Below are 25,372 nucleotides of genomic sequence, written 5' to 3' on the forward strand. Positions count from 1 at the left end.
AAGTGTGCTGGATCGTGGATGAAGGCTCACGGGCTGTGATCGATCAGAATCACGGAGATGGAGATAGGGACCGACTGGTCGGTCCTGGGATGCGATTGAATTACCACTGTTGACCTCTCTGGGTGTAAGGCAGTTGGTCAGCAGGGCCTGGCTGGTTGTAAGACAGCAGGGGTTCAATTCGGGTCCGGGATTAGTTGTGCTAATGGTTGACATTATTAGGGGAGTAAGAATACCTGAATCAAGCAGGAATCTCTCGGATGAGGTGTAGCGTCACGGAACACTGTGTTTATAGGTCGCGTTCCGGTGTATGACATCACGTCATTGGTGATGTCACAACGTTCGAGGGAACTATGACATCATCGGTGCTATGTCTGACATCGCCGATGACCTCACAGGTGAACTCTATGCTATGACATCATTGTCATCGTTGATGATGTCATCATCATTACGTCCTTGGCGCGCCGGCTGGTAGGCATCGACTGCCCCAAGACCAGGCCTGACGGTGGGCCATTATGGACCGTTTCTACAGCTTTGGATAAAAGCGTCTGCCAAATGACGTAATGTAATGTAGTTAAAGTGTGCGCACAATTTACCTAAAATGTGTGCACACTTTAAGTAAAATGTGCGCACACTTTAAGTAAAATGTGCGCACAATTGAACTAAAATGTGCGCACAATTTACCTCAAATGTGCGCACAATTTAAATAGAATACAATAAGCCCCTGTCTACATCTGAGAAATCTTGCCACCTGTCTCTCTCCCTTTCTGTCTCTCATACCGCCTACAGTACGTGCCAGAAGCGTACCGCAGCACCTGGCCTCCGTCATTAGATCCCCTGCAATTCCCAATTCTGAACCGATTTCTGTAATTCTTATTGTATTGTATTGTAGCCTAAATATGATATTTTCTTCACTCAGTTTAGGCTAAAGCAAATATTCGCATGTTGTGAAATAATATGTGCTCTCTGAGCGCGTGCTTAATTGTAGACATTTTGTTCATCACTATAGGCCATGTGTCAGAGTTCAGCCTACCCCCTACCCTGGGTCTCTTGGTGAGGAGTCTCTTGTAGGCATGAACCTGGCTCAGTTCATGAAGCTCGCCTTGTTACAGGCACACTGGCTAGAGTGTGATGGAGGTCCCTTCCTCCCATAACCCGCTGGCCAACTGGGTGTTGACCAGCACTATGTTGTCTTCTTTAATCCTGGATATCGAAGCCATAGGCCACAACAACACTCCCTCTGGTCCTGGAGCGTGGGCTACTTATAGCCCTTGCTCACACACTGCCGATGATGTCACACATCCCTTTGTGATGTCATCGGAGATGGTGACATTCCCATTGTGATGGCATCAGTGATGATGTCATACTTGACTATGACATCAATGGCAAGAACATCACATCTGTCATGATGTCACAGGTAGCATTGTGAGGTCATCGACACAGTGATGATGTCATCACCGGAGTGTCATCCAGAAACAGCTTTCAGGGACCTAGCCGGATACAGAAGCCCAGAATCTGCTCCGGGGGCCGACCAGCCTGGTGTTGATGCAAAACCTTTGAAACACCATGTGTGTTGGCCATAACATAGGCTATACCTCATACAAATATTTGTTTCTTTAATATATATATGTGAGAATAGCCTATTTCAATATATGTGAATTTGTAATTGCTTTGAATGGTTATGACTGCCAGATGCAAATGCCAGGTTCCTCTTATCAGGCAGTTAAAGGGGTTATACTCACCAGCCGACACAACTTTCTCAAAGTAATCTACTGTTAATATATCCACATAATTGGGAATAAAGTGTCAGTAAAAGGCTATATATGGAATAAAATCTGAAAAGTCAAATTCTCATTTTTGGTGTCTGTATTTCTGCAATGTCAGGCTATTTGAAGATCATTGTAGCATTGTGGCATTCTGAAATGACAACTTGTTAATGGATGGCTACCCTCAGTGTGTGTGTGTGTGTGTGTGTGTGTGAGATGCTTTAGTTAAAGTGTGCGCACACTTTAACTAAATTGTGTGCACACTTTGTGCGGGTGGGGGCAAGGGAAAAGGGGTCATAGGGATAGGAAGGTGCTAGAAAGCCAGTATTCGAGGGGTGGGTAGGATTAGTGGCCGGGTGATACGGGTGGTGTTTGGGGGGCAAAATAGTGGGGGCGAGGGAAGAGAAAAGGGGCCATAGGCATAGGATGCTAGAATGCCGGGGTTTGAGGGCTGTAGGGATAGGAAGGTGCTAGAAAGCCAGGGTTCGAGGGGTGGGTAGGATTGGTGGCTGGGGAGATATGGGTGCTGTTTGGGGGGGGGGGCATCAGGATAGGAAGGGGCGTGCGGGGGCATAGGGGACAGGAAGGTGCTAGAAAGCCAGGATTCGAGGGGTGGGTAAGATTAGAAGCTGGGGGGCTATGGGTGGTGTTTGGGGGGTGAGGGAAAAGGAGTGATAGGGATAGGAAGGTGCTGGGGAAAAGTGGTGATAGGGATAGGAAGGTGCTAGAAAGGGGTGGGTAGGATTAGTACCTGGGGGGCTATGGGTGGGGTTTGGGGGGGTGAGGGAAAACCTTTTTGCAATGGTCGCTATTCATGACACTTATGCATGTCAGGCAACCTCCACTAAATGTATCGCTGCGTTAATGCCCCACTTGGGTTGCGCCACCTACTGGCAACACAAATTTAACCTTATGTGAAAAACAACATTACATTTACATACAATTTACATGGTCTGCTCTACATGATATACAGCAACCTGACATAATTGTTTGGTCTTCTCTAGCACCACATAGTGGACGCAGGAAGTAACATGTAACTCCTTTGTGCACTGTCCATAATGCATGAAAATTCAGAGCTGTGTCGCCCGGGCGCCATTCAGCATCGAGGCCGCAGCTGTGGCAAACCCGGACGTGCACAAAAGGGCGGCGGCCTGGCCATGACTCGTTGCTGTAGGCTAATCAGAGAGAGAGAGAGAGAGAGAGAGAGAGAGAGAGAGAGAGATGATGTGAGGTGACGTGAAGAAAGGTTAAGAGTGATTCTCTCAGACCGGTGCCTTTTGGGTCATATTTTCTGTGAAAAAATGTGATATTTCTTTTCTACATCTGATAGTGGACTACTTAAACCTTTGAGAAAATATATTTTCCCACCTCAGGGTTGAATGGTACGGGGTTGAACTTTTTGGCTAATAGCCATAACTCCATAGATAGCTAAGACATTAGCACCACATGGCATTGAGGACATCATACAATTTTTATATTTTGAAAAACTATTGTTTATTTTTTCCTAACAGAATCGTTACTATAATTTATTCATATACAGTGGAATCCGCTTATAGTGATCACGGTTATAGTGATCAACCGTTTATAGTGATCAAAAAGCTTGGCCCGAATCATTCCTATATGCTGTTTAAATAATTTGCTTATAGTGATCAATACTTAACTTACAGTGATCATTGTGGGCCTTGTCCCACCTGAGAACAATGGATTAAAAAAAACTGCTACAGTAATTGTATTATTCTTTTACTTACAAACTGCCAAATGACCACAGAGAAGCCCATAATCTTCCCTGTGTCTTGTGCAGCACACTCTATCATGCATAGGGCGAAGTCCATAGCTTTTCTAAGCTACATGTACATGTATATGTCTCCACGGTGCTGTATGTACTGTATGTAGGTACAGTATGTATTGCTCTCCAGATCAAACAGGAGGTAAGCCTGGTAAGCCTGAAGGATGGCTAGATTGTTAGACATAGACGCCACCTGTTCTGCTGCCTTGCAGGACTCTTTGGCCAGCGAGACAGGCCTTGAGCTGGCCTTGGAGGGCTTGCAGGAGGAAGAGAGGTGGGCAGCCACAGACTCCTCCAGCGCTGGCATAGCCAAATAACCCAGCTCTGGTTCGGAGATGATGAAGGACCAGCCCATGGAAGATTGAATGGGGCAGGGCTGTGCAGAGACCCTTAGAGGGGCAGGGGCTCAAAAGTAAAATAAGGGCACAACACTGCGGCGCGGGGCGGTTTCACTGTTGCTGACCCGCCAGTCAGTCGGACCCATCCATCTCTGCCTCTGATTGGCGCAGGAGACGAGGAGAGACGCAGGATAGGATAGCCAAGTGAATGTGATTGGATCAACAACGTTTGACTCTAGGCCAATCAGAAGCAGAGAAGGGCGGGTCATGCCTTCGCCATCCTGGGGAAAGAATATTGTGCACGTCACAGAGACGCAGACGATTACTTAACTTCCGACTGAAAGGTCAACATGTGTAAACGGTCTGGACATTTAATTTATTTCTAAATTGTTATTTATTGTTATAAGTTCTTCTTGAAGGGCGCTGGGCATGACTTCACTGTCAAAAAATAAAAGCAAATAAACTCCCAAAATGGGCACTTTGGGGATCAGGGGAAAACGGGCAGGTGCTCAGGCACCCCTAGCACCCCCTCTGCACCTGCCTGGAATGGGGGACCATGACTGGTGGGGATACTCCCAGGAGAGCCGGACCTGCTGTTTTATATTGTTGCAGCATGGCAGCTGTCTTGGCGGAGAGGCCAGCTGTATAGCTGGGCATTGGAAATATGTCCCGTGAAACATAGATTGAGGTCGGGGCCATGGAATATCCAGCTTGGCCACTGCCCTGGCCAACACATCCATAAATTCCTTGGGTGGGGGCCCCACAGTGCCTTCTCCGCTGTCATCCTCACCCTCACCAAAACTGGTGCCATCTTCATAATCGTCATCATTGTCGCCTTCCTCCTCGCCTGCCCACTGGCGGGTATGGAAGTTGATGAGCTCCTCAGGTTGAGATGACTCCCCCACAACTAACAGCTGGGCTGCTTTAGATGTTCCCAATGGGGGAAGGGGAGGGAAGTCGCCATCCAACCAGCGATTAGCAGGCTCAGGTTGAGCTGTGCAACAGGTGGTGGTAGCGGCGATGAAGAGAGAGGCGCAATGGCAGAACGTATGAGGAGGAGAACTGAGTAAGAGATGCAATAGAAGGGGTCAGCAAGTGCAAGCTCTGCATGCTCTTGTCCCTGGCAAAAGACACACATTTTATGGCTGGCGTTGTCGGCCATACCTCTTCCACACTGGGAACATTTCTTCTTCTGGTTCAACATGTTGCATCTTCAAGGCTAGCAAAGGCCGCTATGTAAATTGGAGGAATGGCTAGCTACCCAGCTGACTCGACCAACCCAGTACCGTTAGAAGGAAGACAAAGGCACTGGAGACATAATACTGTTTTCCGTTGCTTAAAACGAAGGCAGAGCCATCTGTGCTGGAGCAGTTTAGACGGAAGTTAGCATGTGGAATATTTAGAAATAATTCAAACCTGACAAAAGAAACACTAAACATGCACACTCAAACCTGACAAAATAAACACTAAACATGCACACTCAAACCTGACAAAAGAAACACTAGACATGCACACTCAAACCTGACAAAAGAAACACTAGACATGCACACTCAAACCTGACAAAAGAAACACTAAACATGCACACTCAAACCTGACAAAAGAAACACTAGACATGCACACTCAAACCTGACAAAAGGGACACTAAACAAGCAAACGCAAACCTGACAAAAGAAACACTAGACATGCACACTCAAACCTGACAAAAGAAACACTAGACATGCACACTCAAACCTGACAAAAGAAACACTAGACATGCACACTCAAACCTGACAAAAGAAACACTAAACATGCACAGTCAAACCTGACAAAAGAAACACTAAACATGCACACTCAAACCTGACAAAAGAAACACTAAACATGCACAGTCAAACCTGACAAAAGAAACACTAAACATGCACACTCAAACCTGACAAAAGAAACACTAGACATGCACACTCAAACCTGACAAAAGAAACACTAGACATGCACACTCAAGCCTGACAAAAGAAACACTAAACATGCAGTCAAACCTGACAAAAGAAACACTAAACATGCACACTCAAACCTGACAAAAGAAACACTAAACATGCACACTCAAACCTGACAAAAGAAACACTAAACATGCACACTCAAACCTGACAAAAGAAACACTAGACATGCACTCAAACCTGACAAAAGAAACACTAGACATGCACACTCAAACCTGACAAAAGAAACACTAGACATGCACTCAAACCTGACAAAAGAAACACTAGACATGCACACTCAAACGTGAAAAAGGCAAACAACACTAGACATGCACACTCAAACCTGACAAAAGAAACACTAAACATGCACACTCAAACCTGACAAAAGAAACACTAGACATGCACACTCAAACCTGACAAAAGAAACACTAGACATGCACACTCAAACCTGACAAAAGAAACACTAGACATGCGCACTCAAACCTGACAAAAGAAACACTAAACATGCGCACTCAAACCTGACAAAAGAAACACTAAACATGCACACTCAAACCTGACAAAAGAAACACTAAACATGCACAGTCAAACCTGACAAAAGAAACACTAAACATGCACACTCAAACCTGACAAAAGAAACACTAAACATGCACACTCAAACCTGACAAAAGAAACACTAAACATGCACACTCAAACCTGACAAAAGAAACACTAGACATGCACTCAAACCTGACAAAAGAAACACTAGACATGCACACTCAAACCTGACAAAAGAAACACTAGACATGCACTCAAACCTGACAAAAGAAACACTAGACATGCACACTCAAACGTGAAAAAGGCAAACAACACTAGACATGCACACTCAAACCTGACAAAAGAAACACTAAACATGCACACTCAAACCTGACAAAAGAAACACTAGACATGCACACTCAAACCTGACAAAAGAAACACTAGACATGCACACTCAAACCTGACAAAAGAAACACTAAACATGCACACTCAAACCTGACAAAAGAAACACTAAACATGCACAGTCAAACCTGACAAAAGAAACACTAGACATGCACACTCAAACGTGACAAAAGAAACACTAGACATGCACACTCAAACCTGACAAAAGAAACACTAGACATGCACACTCAAACCTGACAAAGGCAAACAACACTAGACATGCACACTCAAACCTGACAAAAGAAACACTAAACATGCACACTCAAACCTGACAAAAGAAACACTAGACATGCACACTCAAACCTGACAAAAGAAACACTAGACATGCACACTCAAACCTGACAAAAGAAACACTAGACATGCACACTCAAACCTGACAAAAGAAACACTAGACATGCACACTCAAACCTGACAAAAGAAACACTAGACATGCACACTCAAACCTGACAAAAGAAACACTAAACATGCACACTCAAACCTGACAAAAGAAACACTAGACATGCACATTCAAACCTGACAAAAGAAACACTAGACATGCACACTCAAACCTGACAAAATAAACACTAAGCATGCACACTCAAACCTGACAAAAGAAACACTAGACATGCACACTCAAACTTGACAAAAGAAACACTAGACATGCACACTCAAACGTGACAAAGGCAAACAACACTAGACATGCACACTCAAACCTGACAAAAGAAACACTAAACATGCACACTCAAACCTGACAAAAGAAACACTAGACATGCACACTCAAACCTGACAAAAGAAACACTAAACATGCACACTCAAACCTGACAAAAGAAACACTAGACATGCACACTCAAACCTGACAAAAGAAACACTAGACATGCACACTCAAACCTGACAAAAGAAACAAACATGCGAGCGAGATGGATTGTGGAAACCAGGAGAGAGACGCATAATATACACTTGAAAGAGAAGCTCAGGGGAACTTTACACGAGGACGGTTTCCTATGGAAACAGGGAATTATTTTATCGTTAGTGCCTCCCTTTAAGACGGCGACGGCGAATTCACGCTTAGGAAACTACACATTTTGGAACCACCCTCCAGAGTGAAATTGTTTGAGACGCTTCCCACTGAGCGGGGCTGAGGCCTCCATGTAATCGCTTTGGAACGGCACATTTCAGAAACTCTGACGTGCCTGCATACGCGACACACACGATTACGCCATAGCCGTGCGCGAGTTGGCAACCAAATAAAACGTCAGTATGAATTTAGTTTGGCAACATTCAGAATTAAGCTACACTGCGGCCAACTTCAGTTACATGTTCAGAAAGTGACTGCTGCGAGGAGCCGATGGCTGTACCCGGTCGGCATTTAACGTTAGTTACAAAAGCACGTCGACAGTGTTTTCTCACTGCGAGTAGCCTACAGTAGGGTTTGACAGATCACAGTCAGCGCTCCCGGTCATCGCTGCTCGTTAAAGATTTCCAATAGGCGTTATTCTGATAAACTGGTCACATATACAATATGTTACATTCTCACCCGACAAATATTAAAACTTTAAAACAGTTTGGGGTTTTTTTTAGCTTGAAAAAAGCTTTTTGGCAAGTCTAAATGACTGCGGAAGGCGGACTCTACTTCCGTGTTTAAAAACCGGAAAACGATTACGAAATTACGTCATGCAGCAGCGTCCTTGTATCGGCAAAGAATAAGGTGATCACACTGCCACCTAGCGACCTGGCATGTACATTATGGCGTTTTAAAAATTCAACAGCGCTCATGTAAACAGGAAGGTGTGAAGGAAAAGGTGTGAAGGAAACGCTATTGTGTCGTTTCTTTCAGAAACTGTCCTCGTGTAAAGGGTCCCTTAATTACAAACCACTAATTTGTTCTTCTTCATTTTTCGAGGAGACCGGCAATGCCATAGTGAAAACACTAACTTGGGTGAAACAGACACAGTAGTCTGAATGTAAACAAAATGGTCAGTAAAGGACTCACTCCATCCTCCCCATGGCGCCATCTTCTGTTGATATTCCAATAAAACAAGGAATATTTAATAATATTCCTTTCCATGAGCACCAGTGTTTTGAGGGACACGGTGTTCCTGCTTCCTCTCTTTCAAAACAAGGACTTGTTCAAGTTTGTTTTTTAATCTGCTAACTTGCCAATTTGAAAATGCATGTCTTTCCTCAGGACAAGAGGTTCAAAAGCCAACAGGAGCAATTTAATATTTAATACACAAAGAATTTCAGTTTCACAACAATTGAAAATGAAAACAGGCCTCCTGCAACAAAGCAGAAGTTCTGCTATGATGGTGTTGTACCTCACATGGGCCTCACTGCAGTAACTAATACTGTCCACTAGATGGGCCAAGAGCCTTAAAAAAACCCAAGCAAGTTCAACTACTAAACACTCAACTTGTGTTTTTCAAGAGCCATAATTTCTGATTTCGTAATATTATTCAACATTGTATTTTCAAATAAGCAATGGCTCAGTATACAATTAGGTTTGTCATAATGTTTTGCAAATAAAAGCATCTTAATTAAAAGCTATTTTTTGAATGAATTATATTATATAAGTCCTCACAGCCAGGACAGTAACAATACTGGACTCTGATTGGCCAGCAGTGCCATGTCCTTTGATTTTAACCAGAATCATAGAGACATAACAGTTGCGTCACCTCCATTCACGCCAATTTTTTTTTTTTTTAATAATAGTTCCCGTAAGTAAAAGTTGTGATGTACTTTGAAAGGGTAAGATGTTTTAAAGAATCAAATTGTATATTATCAGCATTATTTTATGCATTCAAACATACTTCCTGGAACTATTCCCCCACACACATATAGCTACGTGAGTGACTATAAAGCATTTTGGACTTCCGTTGGCACCACTCTCTTTAAATCACTGATTTTAATGATGCAGAGGCATAGAGATATAAGAGTCATCTCCATTGGTCTCAACTGCCCTTTGATATGCATAACAGGATAGAAACTATAAAAATGAACGTACTCCCCAGATTCTTATACCTTTTTCAGTCCTTACCAACCAAAATAACACCAAAACAATTTAACGAATGGGACAAGTGGATTTCAAGATTCATCTGGGGAGGTAAAAGACCAAGGATTCAATTCAAAACACTGCAATTGCCTAAAGAGAAAGGGGGTAGATCACTACCATGCCTACTAGACTATTACAAAGCGGCACAATTAAGACCACTTGCATGCTGCTGTAACCCAGAATACACTGCAAAGTGGAGAGTTGGAAACATCACAGCTAGATATACCTATACAAGCTATGCTGGGTAGTAAAACACTGTACGAGAAACACTCTAATAGGTTAAATCAATGGTCCAAAATCCCCTTTAGAATCTGGTTTAAGGAATGCAAACCACCATCACTTGAGAGACAGTCTAGACAGCTGAGATGGGTTGCCTTTGATCCAGACTTTAAACCAGCAGGGATTGACGGAAGGTTTAAGCAGTGGTTTAGACAAGGTATCACTTCATACTGCTCAATTTCATCAAACTGTGAACTGGTCAGCTTTCAGGAAATTTCTGATACATATGGGTTAGAAAAGATAGACTTCTTTAGGTATTTACAAACCAGGGCTTATTTTAATGATAAGATAAAACATACAAAGAAAGATGACACTAATATAGTTGATGTATTTACCAACATGTATACAGTTAAGAGTAACAGGAAACTTGTCTCAATACTGCACTCAAGTATTCAATCCATGAAGAAACACACAACAAATAAGGTTAGACTAAAATGGGAAAAAGAGTCTGGAATTGTAATCTCAGAGGAGGACTGGATGAATATGTGCAACATACAATCTACCTCCACCAGCTCGGGTTTTTGGAGAGGATTTTGTTGGCGGAATTTGACGAGGTATTTTATAACTCCTAAGTTAAAAGGTTTACAGATGGGTGATCTGGGAAGGAGTCTATGTTGGAGGAAGTGCGGAGAACAACTGGCAGACCACTTCCATATATTTTGGAGTTGCCCCTCCATCCAGACATACTGGCAGGAGGTATCACAAGCAATAAAGGATATCTTTGGTAAAGAAACTGATTGCTCTTTCCCTACAATCTACTTGGGTAACATTGCAACCGATTTGATATCACAGGACAGATATCTTTTAAAAATACTGCTGGCAGCCAGCAAAAAAGCTTTAACAAGAAAGTGGCTGCAGTCCGATCCTCCAACAAAGACTGACTGGACAGAAATAGTGACCAACATACAGAGCATGGAGAGAATTACCTTCTCTTTGAACCTACAGCTTGACAAGTACTCTAAGTACTGGGAGAAATGGATTGTGTTTACATGTACGAACTGAGTTGAATCCCCCACTAGTAAGTCTATGTATGTAAAGGTGACCAACTGTCTGTTTTGTTTTGTTTTTGTTTGTTTTCCAGTATGTTCTACTTGTGCATTGTTTCATGAAAATATACAAAAATAAAGTATAAAAAAAAAAGAGTCATCTCCATTCACTCCAATGGAATTTCTTTTCACCTCACAATAGTTCCTGGAAGTAAGGTTCTAGCTTAAGCAATGCTGTAGTGTTACAGCAGAATGGACCGTTTGTGATGTCCTCTGAAAGGGCAAGACATTTAAAGAATCAAATTGTATATTATCTGCTTTATTTTATGCATTCCTGTAACTATTCCCCGCACACACTATACATTCAGGCGGTGTCTCGTCATAGACGCATGGTCAATGGGTCAGCATGGGGGAAATCCTCCCCTTCCCAGCCAGCATAGTTAGCATTTAGCTGCTAGCCCAACCCAGGCAGACAGCATCAGGGATTCAACCACTGCAGTATTTGAACAGACATCTATGTACCTGCCCTTGAATCCCCAATCCTGTAAGGTAGAGCCGCAGCACCGTCCTTTGGTGAGTCAGCCCATGTAGTAACATTTTGTGGGCGTTCCCACACAGACCGACTGTATCTATAGAGACCCAAAGTCCCTCCCCTTCTGGTCGGGCCCTATGCGAGCCAGCCGTGAAAAAAAAGAACAATGGTGGTGAATGGCGAGAGACAATCATTTTTAAAATTGTGTTTTGACACACATTTCTCCTTTAACAAATAGTGTACCTCCTGTGCTTTGAAAATTGCAGTTTAGGCCAATTCCGATAAAATCTCGACAGATGACACAAACTCACACGCGCACATGCACGCACGTTCTCTCCCACAAGAACACAAGAAAAGTCCACAAGCCAAGGTGGTTCCAATAGTTGGTTCTTTTATAGAAACATAACAGACTCTCTATCTGACCAGTGCAACACACTACATTCTTCTGTAAATCTAAACACAGGAATCAATAGATTATGAATGATTGTGAACTATCATAGTGCCATGCTAGTTGTGTATGGCTATATATTTAGACTTAATATATTTGACGCAAAAGCACTGACAGTGGGTTAGGATGGTCACAGTAAGTCACACTAATATCTACATCAACGTTTACTTTATAGATACAGTACAGACAGCAGAGGAGGTGAGACACATGGAGACAAATTATGTGGACACTTATATTAGTTGTTTTTTTTGGTAATAAGTTTGTTTCATGGTTGCTGTCGGGTCACTTTCAGTTCAACCAACTACAACTCTCACTTCAACCACAATTTATTACCGAATGATAGAGCATTTTGTTCTCAATCAGAAATATTTCAGGTTGGACATGACCGCTTTCTCATGCCAAATGTTTTTCAGTAGCTGAATATCAAGTTGATTGAAGTGAAAATGAATGCAACACAAGCCTTGTTTGTATGCATGGCATGTTGGATGACAAAAATGTGTGTGTCTGCAGGTGTGTGTGGCTGTGTGTGTGTGTGTGTGTGTGTGTGTGTGTGTGTGTGTGTGTGTGTGTGTGTGTGTGTGTGGAGGTGCAGTCAGCAGATCAGTCCAGGCTTAACTCATCACACCTTATTGCAGGTACACAGCGACTACCTGTTGCTCTCTAAAACAAAAGCCAAAAGCCCATTGGATGTCACAAAGCCAGCTCCCGCCCCTCATGTGATCTATTCGTTGCGGATCCAGGAAGTCAAAGCGTTGCCAAGTTCTGGTTGGCTCCTAACACTCGCTGGCACGACCTGCAAACAGATGGGTTGGGAGGTGAATTTCAACATGGAATTAAGATGACTGAGTTTCTGCTTGAAACTGTGATTACGATTGATTACTTAAACACATAATCTATTACTTCAGTTGCTTTTGTGTTACTTAGTCAAAATTAATGAGTTAAACAGACAATCCTTCCCACTGATGTCAATGTCTATGACATCATCAGTGATGTCATCAGTGACATCATTATTGACCAAAATCATCTTATGACACCACTGATGATGTCATAGGCATTGTGACATCATCAGTGATGTCATAGGCATTGTGACATCATCAGTGACAGTGATGTGATCAGTGATGTGAAGTTGAGCGCGAGGCCACGCAGCAGCCGAGCTGCGGGCAAGGTCGAAGTTGAGCAATTGTGCATTGAGTGACGTCACTCAAGCACTCCATGATGTGATCAGTGATGGTCACTCGAGCAATTGTGATGTCATCAGTGATGCGAAGTTGTGCAATTGTGCACTGCGCACGCCAGGGCAGGCGAGGCCACGCAGCAGCTGAGCTGCGCGGGCGAGCCTAGGGTTTTGGCCCTGAAGGCGCCGATACCCTAGTTTATCAAATTTTCAATGTAATTTGAACTGTAATTTTATTGTTATTTATGATTATTTTTCAAGATGTACACATCCATAACCTCCCAAGCAACCAACTTATTACGTTTTATTTTTGGGTCATGTAATTACATTTCCTTCTAGAATCTTCTATATGTGTTACTGTTTTGATACAACTGAGTGAGGTGGAGAACAAACAAGGCCAAGACACAGCTGCTTCTCAGAGGAATAGTGCATGTGTCTTACTGTATGCATGTGTGTACATGTATATACAGTACAGCAGGCCTATTCAACTGGCGGCCCGCGGCCCCGTTTGAATTTTCGCCAGAGTTTGATATAATTGTTTTTTTGGGTAGGGGACAAAGATCTATGACTGGCCCGGGAGAAGCTTTTTTATTTCATTTTTCCTTGTTTGTTACATTACAGTGTTTGATTTTCATCATAATCTGGTTTTCCATAATAATAATAATAAGTTCAGTGTTTATGCCTGTGTTGCTGTCTGGTGTAGTGTAAAACGACTAAAGGGAGAGCAGGTGGTTACATGAAAGTGAGTGAGAAAAGGAGAAGATACTGAATAATGACATCACAACAGTATAATCCTAATGTTAATTTAAAATTAAATATTCTTCTAAATATGGATAAAAGTCCAAAAAACATCAAATTTTCATTCCATTCCTTACAGCACCCCCTATTTAATAATAGTTCCAGGCCCCCGGCCCCTTAGGTTTCTGACAATGTGGCCCCCTGAACAATTTAGTTGAATAGCCCTGCAGTACAGTATGTGCATCCATGTATGTTTATGCTTGTGTGCATGGACGTGTGTGTGTGTGTGTGTGTGTGTGTGTGTGTGTGTGTGTGTGTGTCGGATTCGTCATGGAAATTGCCCTGTCGGTGCAGCTTGTCCCTCCAGGCCTCCTCCGAGTCGCCAAGCTGACACGCCCTGTTTTTTCTTACCTGCGTTTATATATAGGCTGTGACTATCACAATATAGTTCACAGGTTTACAGTGGCAGCCAACACATCCTACATCTACTCTGCATTCGCATTATAGTGGTAGTTGGGGCAGAAATCTCTCGAACCTGAATCTATCCTGCATTAGTTATGAAATAGAAGCTATTATTACAGAGATTCGTAACATTAGTGCTGCATTAGCATTAGTAACCATGGGGTACAAGTCTGCCCTCCCACATCTATCCTGTATTAGTAGCGATGTGGTAACCTTAGTAGAAGTCCCACCTCCTGCATCTATCCTGTCACTGCAGTAGAAGAACAGTACAAGTCCTCAGTCTTGTATCTGCAGTATCATGGAGTAGTTCTGCAGTCAGATAATTAGATTGTCAGATAATAAAGTCTGAATTACCGTGGTCCACATAAATTATTTTACCATCCGGATGACTGACAGAAATAACCAAGGTGCATGGCTAAAATCAAATTAGCTTTCCTAGTCAGACTAATGCCTGCTGCGTGTCTGCGTCAGGTTTGGCTATTGAGCTAGCTTAAGGCCCTCTGGTCACTCGCTGTGCCACCTATGGGTGTAGCTGCCTCTTCCTCTCCCTCCTTGCAGACCTCCTGAGCCTTGCCACCTGTAGAACAGCAGGGTCCCCGACATCTCATTCAACACAACAGAGCCCTTCCATATGGTGCCAGTGTGTGTGTGCCATGAGGCCGTGCGTGATTAAAACAGATGGAGAGTAAATATAACCTTTGGCCATGGCAGTTGATCGGGCATTATACAACAGGGAGTTCCATCGGGTCGACTCATTTGATTTGACAGGAGGCATTCCATAAGTGCTGATATGCAGACTAACAATACCGGGATATTTTACTCTATGTATCACTCCACTTTACAGCTGTTCTAATATTTTACTCTATGTATCACTCCACTTTACAGCTGTTCTAATATTTTACTCTATGTATCACTCCACTTTACAGCTGTTCTAATATTTTACTCTATGTATCACTCCGCTTTACAGCTGTTCTAATATTTTACTCTATGTATCACTCCACTTTACAGCTGTTCTAATATTTTACTCTATGTATCACTCCGCTTTACAGCTGTTCTAATATAATATATTTTACTCTATGTATCACTCCGCTTTACAGCTGTTCTAATATAAGCAGCTTCTGGTGGGAGCCTGAGGGAACCATTTTTGTTTTTGTCGGCGGAGACAAATTCAAGACAAAAATCATAATGTGGTGTCGTAAATTCCCCTTACTGACATGATAAATAGCTTTGTTTATATAACTGTTGTATAAGAAAGGAGAAAAAAGGAGTTTCTTGGATACTTAGAGACAAATTTTAAATACAAAGTAAAGTACATGTCTACTGAAACAGTTAAACAATGTACATATTCGAGGATGAACAGGGGCACAGTTGATCAAGAAGCTTCTTTTTTCTCCTTTCTTATTTACCTTTGGCCTGCTGAGCTTTCTTGTGCCACATTTTTCAAGTTTCCTAGAACAGTTGTATAAAAGCAATATCACACGAGCTGGGGTGCTGTCGTGCTGCTACAGTATAGCAGCACGACCTTAAATGAAATCACAAATACTTGAGAATAAGACAACCAGTAAATTCCTCTTCTATGGACAGCGGAAGCTATTGTAGAGATCTACAATATGTTGCTTTGGTATTTGAGATTTTCTTCTCAAGGAGATGCATTAACAGTGCAGTGAGTAGTTGGAAGTGGGATGATGGGTATGTATTAATAATAATTGCTCTGTGGATTTCTGTAACTAGGCGTCTTGCACGCCACGCGCGCTCGATTCCTAGCCCTGCAGCTCGCATACATGGCCTGGCCTGGTCTATTGGTGCGTGCGGGTGTGTGTGTGTGTGTGTGTGTGGGTTGCTCACAAAATGTTATTGTCCTTAAAGACCACATGAACCCAAGTAGCGCAAGGGTCGGTGACATATCAGACAGAAAACAGATATTGCCTGAGATGAAGAGGTTTGAGAGACGGGCCATAGCGTGTTGGCTTGTGTTCGTCTTCACTGTTTCTGCCTATGGGATTTTTGAATGGGTTTTTGGCACGATGCTTAAGGGCGTTTTCACACTGGAACGTTTTAAGTCGACTTAACTGAGTTTTGGGGCCGAACACGGTGCGACTGGGTCAGTGTGAACATGCCACTCGCCCTCGTAGTCGATGTAACTCACTCGCTCTCGGTCCAGCTGGAGAGGGTGGTTTCGGAGCGGCTAGCGTCGCCCTGTAATGCAGCACGAGTGATGTGTGAACGCGCGCCGACTTCAGCTCGTCCTAAATTCCAGATACTCCGCCTTTTTTGAGCTAGACAGGCACCCGTAAGCAGCAGCCCTCCCGCTATTTTCTGTTTACAACTTACCTGGCTGTTCGCCGATAATATCTGCGTATGGTGAGGGCTTCACGGTTCAACAGAATCAATCTGCGCCTTCTCCTGCTTTGTCTGGAGATTCGCATCCGCCGCCTCCAGTACATGAAAACATTGTTTTCCAGATGCAGCTGTGCCTCGTTTTAAAATTCAATACTTTCCCGATATTGAAAGAGACAAATGATGTAAAATGCAAAAAGCAGTACCAAGAGCAAACGGTGTTGCTGTTCATACTCCATCGTTCAGTTCGGTTTACATCCCGGGCTTCTTTTCCGGGTGGAATTACGCTATACGCGTCTACTTCCGTCTGGTTGGCATGGATACATGACGCTCCACTCTGTAGAACGACAGCCTGGGCACGGTGATAAAAAGCTTATGTGAAACGGAGCCGCTCTAGTTCAAAATTGAAACATTGTATACTTCTCACTGCTGCGGCAGCACCTGGCTCGACCCAAATATGTGTGAAAACGCCCTAAAATAAGGTCTGTGGTTAACGCAAGCTTATTCAAACGCGAACCTGTGTTCAGCAGGATAATCTTCACACATGAGGACCACTTTTATGAGTTTTGAAGCTTTTACGTGGCGTTAAAAGGGCAGCTAGCTAGCAAACGGCTAAATGAGACTACACTGTCGACGAGGATATTATACGTCATCACGCCGAAGGGCGAACACAGAAATTCTATCCCTCGCCTCGCCGTTCAGTCACACAGCTATTATTGCCCACTCGCTCTTTCAAACTAGATTTATTAGTATTTTCCAATTGTAGTATTTTCCAATTGTAGTATTTTCTAATTGTAGTATTTTCCAATTGTAGGTACCGTTGTAACAATAGCATTGTATCCCGTGTTGTGATATGTTCCCACACGGACGTGTTATAGTGTAACACCAGGAGCGTTGTCAGATGAATACATTCTAGAATAACAAATTATATAACGTTAGTTTGTTCGCAATGGTTTGGTGGAGAGAATCCCCTCTTCACCTGTAGAGACCTGTGTAGTGGTGAATTTCATGTTTGTTAGTTTCATGCCAGTACTTAGTTTATCATTAATGTTAATAGTTGCCAGTTGGTTTATAGTTATGTTTAATAAACGTTATTTTATTTGTGTGTGTGTCTGTGATTGCAAACTAATTGGGTGCATGTTCCCCCTCCGTCCCACACACTGCTCTCTGTCAGCTCGGCTGGAATAGCTTAGCATGAGCTTTTGACTTCTAGGGCTTGCATTTACACTTCAAAACTCATGAAAGTGGTCCTCATGTGTGAAGATTATCCTGCTGAACACAGGTTCGCGTTTGAATATGCTTGCGTTAACCACAGACCTCATTTTAAGCATTGCACCAAATACCCATTCAAAGTCCGGGACTTCCGCGTTGTGACTACAAAAATACATCATCCCTGCGGTACTCTATAGTATAGAACAGAATAGAATAGAATAATCCAGGTTTCATCTCCAGAGGATGTCATCATAACGTACAGGGGTCCTCTTTTGGGCAGGATTTGCCCTTTTAGATGGGCCTAAAAGTCTTGGATACATTTTTTAAATAAGTTTATGCATCTCATGAGGAGGTGTCACATCCTCAGTAGTTGATGAGAGCCAATCGCTGAAGAGTTTACTGGCAGGTGATTGTACCTTGCTCGTTGAGCATCTGCTGAGCATTGCTTCCTGTCCTCCTGCAGAGAGAGGAGAGAGGAGAGAGAGAAGTAAGAAAATAGCAAAACCAGTAGACTTCCTTCATTATTTTCCTATCAAACCTTTCTCCAGAGCGTAGCCAACATAACTTGGTAATCACAAAGTTGCATTACAGTATACTGTATACAATGGGTTTTTATTGCAGTGCAGCAAATACAGCCAGGCGCCAAGCGATCAGCATATTGTTAATTACGAAGTGTATATTGAGTTTGTTGACAATGTGAAACTCTCACCTCTTGTTCTGGTTGAACTTGCACCTGCAGTGACCGCCTGGAGCAGGAGGAGAGACAAGAAACAATTACTCATTCATATTAAGATTTGTATGTGTTTATGTGTTTTGTCCACTCATACCGCAATGTGTGTAAGTACATGTGTGCGAGTGTGTCTGTTTGTATGTGTAGCAGTGTGTTTATGATTGTGTATGTGTGGATGAGTGTGTGATTGTCTTACTGAGCAGGATGGTGATGCCGATGAGACAGAGGACGGCAGCAAGGATCAGGCCTCCAACACGTAGTCTGTAGTAGTCTGCACACACACAGGACATGGTTACAGTCAAGTGCTGTGACAGGCGGACTACAGTAAAACTCAGAGATGGGCGAAATTCAAATCAAAATCAAAAGTATTTTGATACAAATTACAAATACTTGCTAAAAAAAATGGATCACAATACAAATACAAAATACTGGTCTGAAACATGTATTTGAAACACAAATAGGTATTTTGAAAATACATAAAAATAAATTTTATAAAAACTGATAAAGAGCTGCAACGATTAGTCAATTAATCGCCAAATATTACAGTACATTAATTGCCTATTTTGATCATCTATTAATCATTTTGAGCCATTTCCTTTTAGGAATTCTCTGATTCCAGCTTCTCAAATGTGAAATGTTCTGCTTTCTTTAGATGGTAAACCGCCAGGCATACCTTTTTCTTTTTTTTTAGGCATACCGAACATACCGATGCACAACATGTATTGAGTGACGTCAGACAACAAAGCTCCACATGTGGGAAGTGTGCTGTAGGCTAACGACAAACATAGAAGAAGCATTATGAGAACGCGTTGCTTGGCCCGGTGGATGGGAAGGTTTATATTTAAGCCTCCGGGATCACCTCAATGCTAAACATGTTGCAGCTAGCCTGGAAGCCAGAGCTAACGTTAACTTAGCTTACTCATGCTAACGTTAGTCCTAGTACAAGCAGTCGCCAACCCACACTCGACCAGATGACGGGGTTCAGAGCTAAGATGAGTCCACGTCAGTCGAAAAATGTTGCTTCTTGTGTAATCTGTGGCTAATGTATGGAAACAGGTTCAGCTTTGTAGCAGTGTATTTATTTACCCATTTTGTAGAGCGGAGCTTGACACTGAGCTTGACATGCTCGATTCCTAGGGTTGAGACTCTGGAGATCACTTGTCCTCTTCTCCCTACTTATACTCCCACCACATATATCCTCAGCCAGGAAGGATTGCTCATCACTGATGACATCACAATTGCTCAAGTGACATCACTGATGACATCACCGGTGACATCACAATCGTGACCATCACCGCTGCCGTCCACACCGCCACCCACTTAGCCAATTTTAAATAAAAAGAGACTAGACCGATTCCTACGGTGAGACTCGAAATGATGTGGCATGGCTGCAGTTATGGAAATCGCCAGCTCCACAGCCTCCCAAAATCGTGACTGACAGACAGACAGACACCGCCCACCCACCTAGGCGCCATCATGCAACCTTGCGCCATCGGCTCATACTACCATTATAGATACTACATCACAGTTGCTCGAGTGACATCACTGATGACATCACAACTGCCTGAGTGACATCACAATTGAGCAAACACAGTTGCTCGAGTGACATCACTGATGACATCACAACAATTTTCGAGTGACATCACTGATGACATCAAAATTGTTCAAGTGACATCACTGATGACATCACGGATGACATGCCATAAAACACAAAAAAATCACTGATGACATCACAATCGTGACACACAACGCCGCCACACACACTGCCACCCACACTGCCACCCACTTAGCCAATTTTTACTAAAAATATATTAGTTGTGTCTCTCTAATACTGTATGATACACTGATTTGCATATGCAGTAGTTTCATTTGCAGATAGGCAAATAGGATATTTGCAGATAGGATATTGCTTGCCTTAGTATGCAATATCTAATCATCATATTTAGATTAGTAATTTATCTCTGTGGGAATTTCCAATTTCCACCAACACGATGCTTCAGTACTACGGTAGTTTAGACGAAGAAGTGATGTGAGGTCTGACTCAAGACCCACCCTACTCTGCTGCTGATTTGTTGTTGAGTTTGTTCTCAGGGTAAGCCAATCAGAGGCAGTGTACAAGTGACATGTCACATGGCGTTTTTTTTTTAACCTGTGTCAATGTAAAAAATTTGTCAATTTGAGAATAAAATGACATAAAATAGAAAAAGAATATTTTATGTATTTAAAATACACAAAATACAAGGTCTGAAAGTATTTTGATATAAATTACATCTTATTTTTCTTGGTCCAGCCAAATATAAATTACGAAATACACAAATGTAATTGAAATACGTATTTTAAATACATGTATTTAAAATACTGCCCATCTCTGAGTAAAACTACCATAAAACTCCATAGTTTAAATAACAAATTTACAAAGGGCTTCACAAAAACATAAAATCAACACTTCTGTTACATTAGAAATACTTTGATGAAAATAACAAATAATAAACTTACCAAAGTGAAATGGGTCCTCTTCCACTGTAGACACAAACACATGAATATGGTCAGTTAAAAGCTGATGTAAACATCTAGACATGAAATAATGATGATGACTTAAGAGAGTAAATAGCACAAAGTGAGATGGGCGTATAGTTGATGGCCTAGCGCGCGAATACCTTAGAAAGCCAGCAGTTGCAGACACCAGCTGATCCAATTTAAAATCACTCATCGTCTCCACTACTCCAAGTGGAAATTACACAAGATCTTCCCTTCTGTCTCACCACTGTGTGACAGGTGTATCGGAGAGCACACTATCTCATGCCTTTTGGTTCTGCCCTTCACTAACGGGATTCTGGGCCAAAATATTTGACTGGTACTCTAAGGCCTACAGAATAACTCTTCAGCCAGTGGCAGAACTTGCCATTTTCGGTTGCTCGGAGTCTTCTCTGAACTTCCCTACAGCTGTGCAACAGTCTCTGACACAGGCGACAATTGTTGCCAAGAAACTCATCCTGACGGAATGGAAGTCCCCCTCTTCACCCTCTTTTCAATTGTGACGGATATGACCTCTGTTATACGGATGGAGATATTTAGGGCCCTATCTTCGTACAAGGCGATATCCCCTATTAGCGCTTGCGCACCTGTTTGCGCGTGCCTTAACGCAGGAAAGATAACAGTCCACCTTGCGCATTTGTCCAGGTGGTATGCCGAGTTTTGCACCCCTGCCCAGCAGCAAAAAAAAGCATCCCCACCTCACGGGAGCATAATTGTAATGATTTATACAGAAACATAACTGTTTAAAAATTATATAATTGTTTGGGTAGACGTGACCTCCCTGTTTTTAAGTTAAAACAGCCCCAAAATCGGGCACAAGCGCAGATTAGAGGCGTGCCAAATAATTTATGAACGGCGCAAACGGGATTTGGGCGGTGTTAACCAACAGAATTATTCACAGGTGTGGCCTGGCAATGCCTGGGCGTTACATCAATCAGATTCCCATCTTGCAGTCCATGTAATACAATTTGTGTGAGGCATGCTGTCCTTCTCCCCATGCGTAATTTGGATAGGTGTAGGCCTATTGACTGTATATACTGTATTATCCCTATCTCATAATGACACCATCACATCATATACCGGTTAAAACATCTGAGTTTTGATGCAATTCGGGTTATTTTGTTGACTGTGGTGGGACAATAGAAACGTGTTTGCAGCGGGTAAACGGCGGAGACAAAAGAAAAGATTGGAGGATTTACAGTGGAATGAATGAATGGTTATCAAAGCCAAATTATGCAGTTGCAGTTATTAAGTCAGTTTTATCATGTAATGCTATGCATTGCCTGATTGCCTAGAAGTCCCTTGTCAGTCAGTCAGCATGTGTGATCTGATCATCAAAATTCAATTAGCAAATTACATCGGACAGAGAGAGAGAGAGAGAGAGAGAAAGAGAGAGGTCCCTACTTGACAAATAAGATGGGGGGGGGGGGGGGGGGGCAGTAGGCTATAATACTTTGTTTTGGCCAATGGCCATTATGGCCACATACGTACCTGTTAGCCAGTGATATCTGTCTGTCTCAAATTAAGACCGACGGTCTGTGTGCTGCTCTGCTGCCTGTGTCACACGTGTGCATGGGCTGGGAATCTGACATGTGCGACCGGGCAACAGCGGGTTTGCTCTGCTTTGAAGTTTCGTTTTCCTGGCTGGTGCTGCTTTCAGGGGCGGCTTGGAAAGGCGCCTGTCCACACAGTGGGCCATTAGAAATGCTGCATTCAGGGTCAGGAGAGCTCGGAAAAGGCAATACTCTTTGAGTGGTGAGGTCTCCAGACCATATTTCAAGCAGAAGGCCACTCATGCATAATCCGATCATCCCCTGACGACAGTCAAGTTCTAGCATAACGTGGTCATTCAAAGCCCTAGCATGACGCCTGCTATGACGTCAAATATGATGTCAGATAATCCTCATATATATAGCAAGGGTTCTACGTCACCTCTCTCTCTCTGGCCGATCATAGCAGCAGCTAGCTCTCAGCAGTCCATCTCCCCTGAAGCCGCCCTCTGAAGCGTTGTTTTGCACCAGATCTGCAGACCGAATCAGCACCCACAAGCCTTCTCTACCCGTGGATATTCCCCGCAGATCTCTCAACGTTCCCCACTCCATTCCTGGTATGTCGAGTTCCGAGCCAGAGCAGTCCATGGACTGTGACGACAGCTTAGACATCGGTTCCCTGTTCCGGACCGGCCACGGAGCGTACTTGCCTTCCGAGGTGTCTGACGAAGACGCTGGCGAAGCGACCGGACCACAGGCTGCCAGCATAGCCCCGACGAGAAGGCCCAGCGCGCGTTCCCGTGGCACGGGGCGCGCCACTGCGACGGCCCGTGGTAGGAGAGCAGAAGACGAAGCGCCGCGCCGCGGATGCCCAAGAACGCGTGCGAGCGTGCCGGAGGGAGAGGCCGCTCGGCGCGGACGTGCGAGAGGCCGCGGGCGAAGACCAGTAGAGGCAGCTGCCCCGAGAGCCGGGAGCCGCCGGGGAAATGCAGGCCGCGGGGCCGCCGCGAGACGCCACGTACTTCCTGGTCGCACTGACCTCCAGGCCGCCGCCCCGGAAGCGGAAGCGGCCCCATTCGTAGCTCCGCCGAGCCGACAGGGGTCGTCAAGAGCCATTCTGCTGTCCCTGCTAGATGCTAGCAGATCAGTAGAAGCTCGTCTGAGGGCCCTGGAAACACCCCCCCCCCCCATTCCCCCCACGTTAGCCTCAGCCCAGCAGCAGCCGATCCTGCCCGGGCCATTAAGAGCCATCCTGCTGTCCCTGCTAGATGCTAACAGATCAGTGGAGGCTCGCCTGAGGGCGCTGGAAATTCCCCCCCCCCATTTCCCCCACACTCGCCTCAGCCCAGCCGGCTCAGCAGCCGATCCCGCCCCCGCCCGCGCAGCAAGCCCACCACCACCCAACCCGCCCGGACGAATACCCTGGCATCCGCCACGCCCCCGGAGCACACCAAGCCCTCTCGGCTGGACCGGCTGCTGGACATGCCGCCCGCCGGCCCGGACGTCCAGGTGCAGCATTCCTGGAACAACGACGACCGCTCGCTCAACATCTTCGTCAAGGACGTCAACAAGCTGGTGCTCCACCGCCAACCCGTGGCGCAGAGCACGGACGCCATCCGCGGCCGGGTGGGCTACACGCAGGGACTGCACGTGTGGGAGATCAGCTGGGCCACGCGCCAGAGGGGGTCCCACGCCGTGGTCGGGGTGGCCACGGGCGACGCGCCGATGCATTCGGTGGGCTACACGGTCCTGGTGGGAAACAACACCGAGTCCTGGGGCTGGGACCTGGGCCGGTGTAAACTCTACCACGACGGCAAGAACCACGCGGGCAGAACCTACCCCGCCTTCCTGGAGCCCGACGACACCTTCATAATACCAGACTCGCTGTTAGTCGTCTTGGACATGGACGAGGGGACGTTAGGTTTCATAGTGGACGGACATGACCTAGGGGTGGCGTTCGGAGGACTTAAGGGCAGGAAGGTGTACCCCGCAGTGAGCGCCGTGTGGGGACACTGCGAAATACGAATCCGGTACATAAACGGACTCGATCCGGATCCCCTCCCTCTGATGGACCTGTGCAGGCGCTCTGTGCGGGCGGCTCTAGGAAGGGACCCCCTGAGCGGAATCCACGGACTGCCCCTGCCCGCCTCTCTCAAGAGCTACCTGCTCTACCATGGACGGGGTTGACGACCACAGCACACCGAGCATACCCCGGAGGACCAGTCACCCGTGGATGCGAAAGGACCCATGAGGAAAGTATCAGTACTTCAGCATTTAAACGGGCAATCTACCAGTCCAGTAAAATCAGACGTATTCTCATCTCTTTAATACTCCGTCTGCCCGCAACGGCCCGCCCCACCAAACAGAAATACTGTCTTACATTGCTCTGAAAACACCACATGTACCGTAGGTGTCCCTCGTGCTTTGACTAAATAAAGCGAAGCGACTGACAAGTTATTTGGCCTGTGATCTGACTATTCTATCCAGTGGGCATCTCAGCCTGCCTATTTCCGACGCCTAAGCGGAAATCGCTTTCTGGCAAATGGCCAGCGGGAGTCACAATAATAATAATAATAATAACAACAATAATAATAATAACCACGCAAGGGGCCATTCTAACACCCCTGGCCCATG

At 44.5% G+C, this 25,372-nt stretch overlaps 1 protein-coding gene and 1 pseudogene across 2 annotated transcripts in view; one reads left to right on the plus strand and one right to left on the minus strand.

Annotated features, from left to right (window-relative positions):
- Window positions 1-11,981: 11,981 nt before the first annotated feature.
- The window catches only part of fxyd3 (FXYD domain containing ion transport regulator 3), a 46,783-nt gene continuing 33,392 nt past the window's right edge, over window positions 11,982-25,372 (minus strand). The window contains exons 4-8 of the mRNA XM_083635137.1: window positions 21,210-21,233; window positions 18,910-18,984; window positions 18,693-18,729; window positions 18,400-18,440; window positions 11,982-12,853 (exon numbers count right to left, since the gene is read on the minus strand). Coding sequence (XP_083491263.1) covers window positions 12,834-12,853; window positions 18,400-18,440; window positions 18,693-18,729; window positions 18,910-18,984; window positions 21,210-21,233 — 197 coding nt within the window. The 3' untranslated portion in view covers window positions 11,982-12,833. The remainder of the gene's footprint in view (window positions 12,854-18,399; window positions 18,441-18,692; window positions 18,730-18,909; window positions 18,985-21,209; window positions 21,234-25,372) is intronic.
- LOC310784113 (SPRY domain-containing SOCS box protein 1 pseudogene) lies at window positions 21,250-24,925 on the plus strand (annotated as a pseudogene). Its single transcript has 2 exons — window positions 21,250-21,258; window positions 24,083-24,925. The product of its transcript is annotated as an SPRY domain-containing SOCS box protein 1 pseudogene (transcript).

This window comes from Poromitra crassiceps (genome assembly GCF_964638095.1).
Source record: "Poromitra crassiceps genome assembly, chromosome: 1".
NCBI lineage: Eukaryota > Metazoa > Chordata > Actinopteri > Beryciformes > Melamphaidae > Poromitra > Poromitra crassiceps.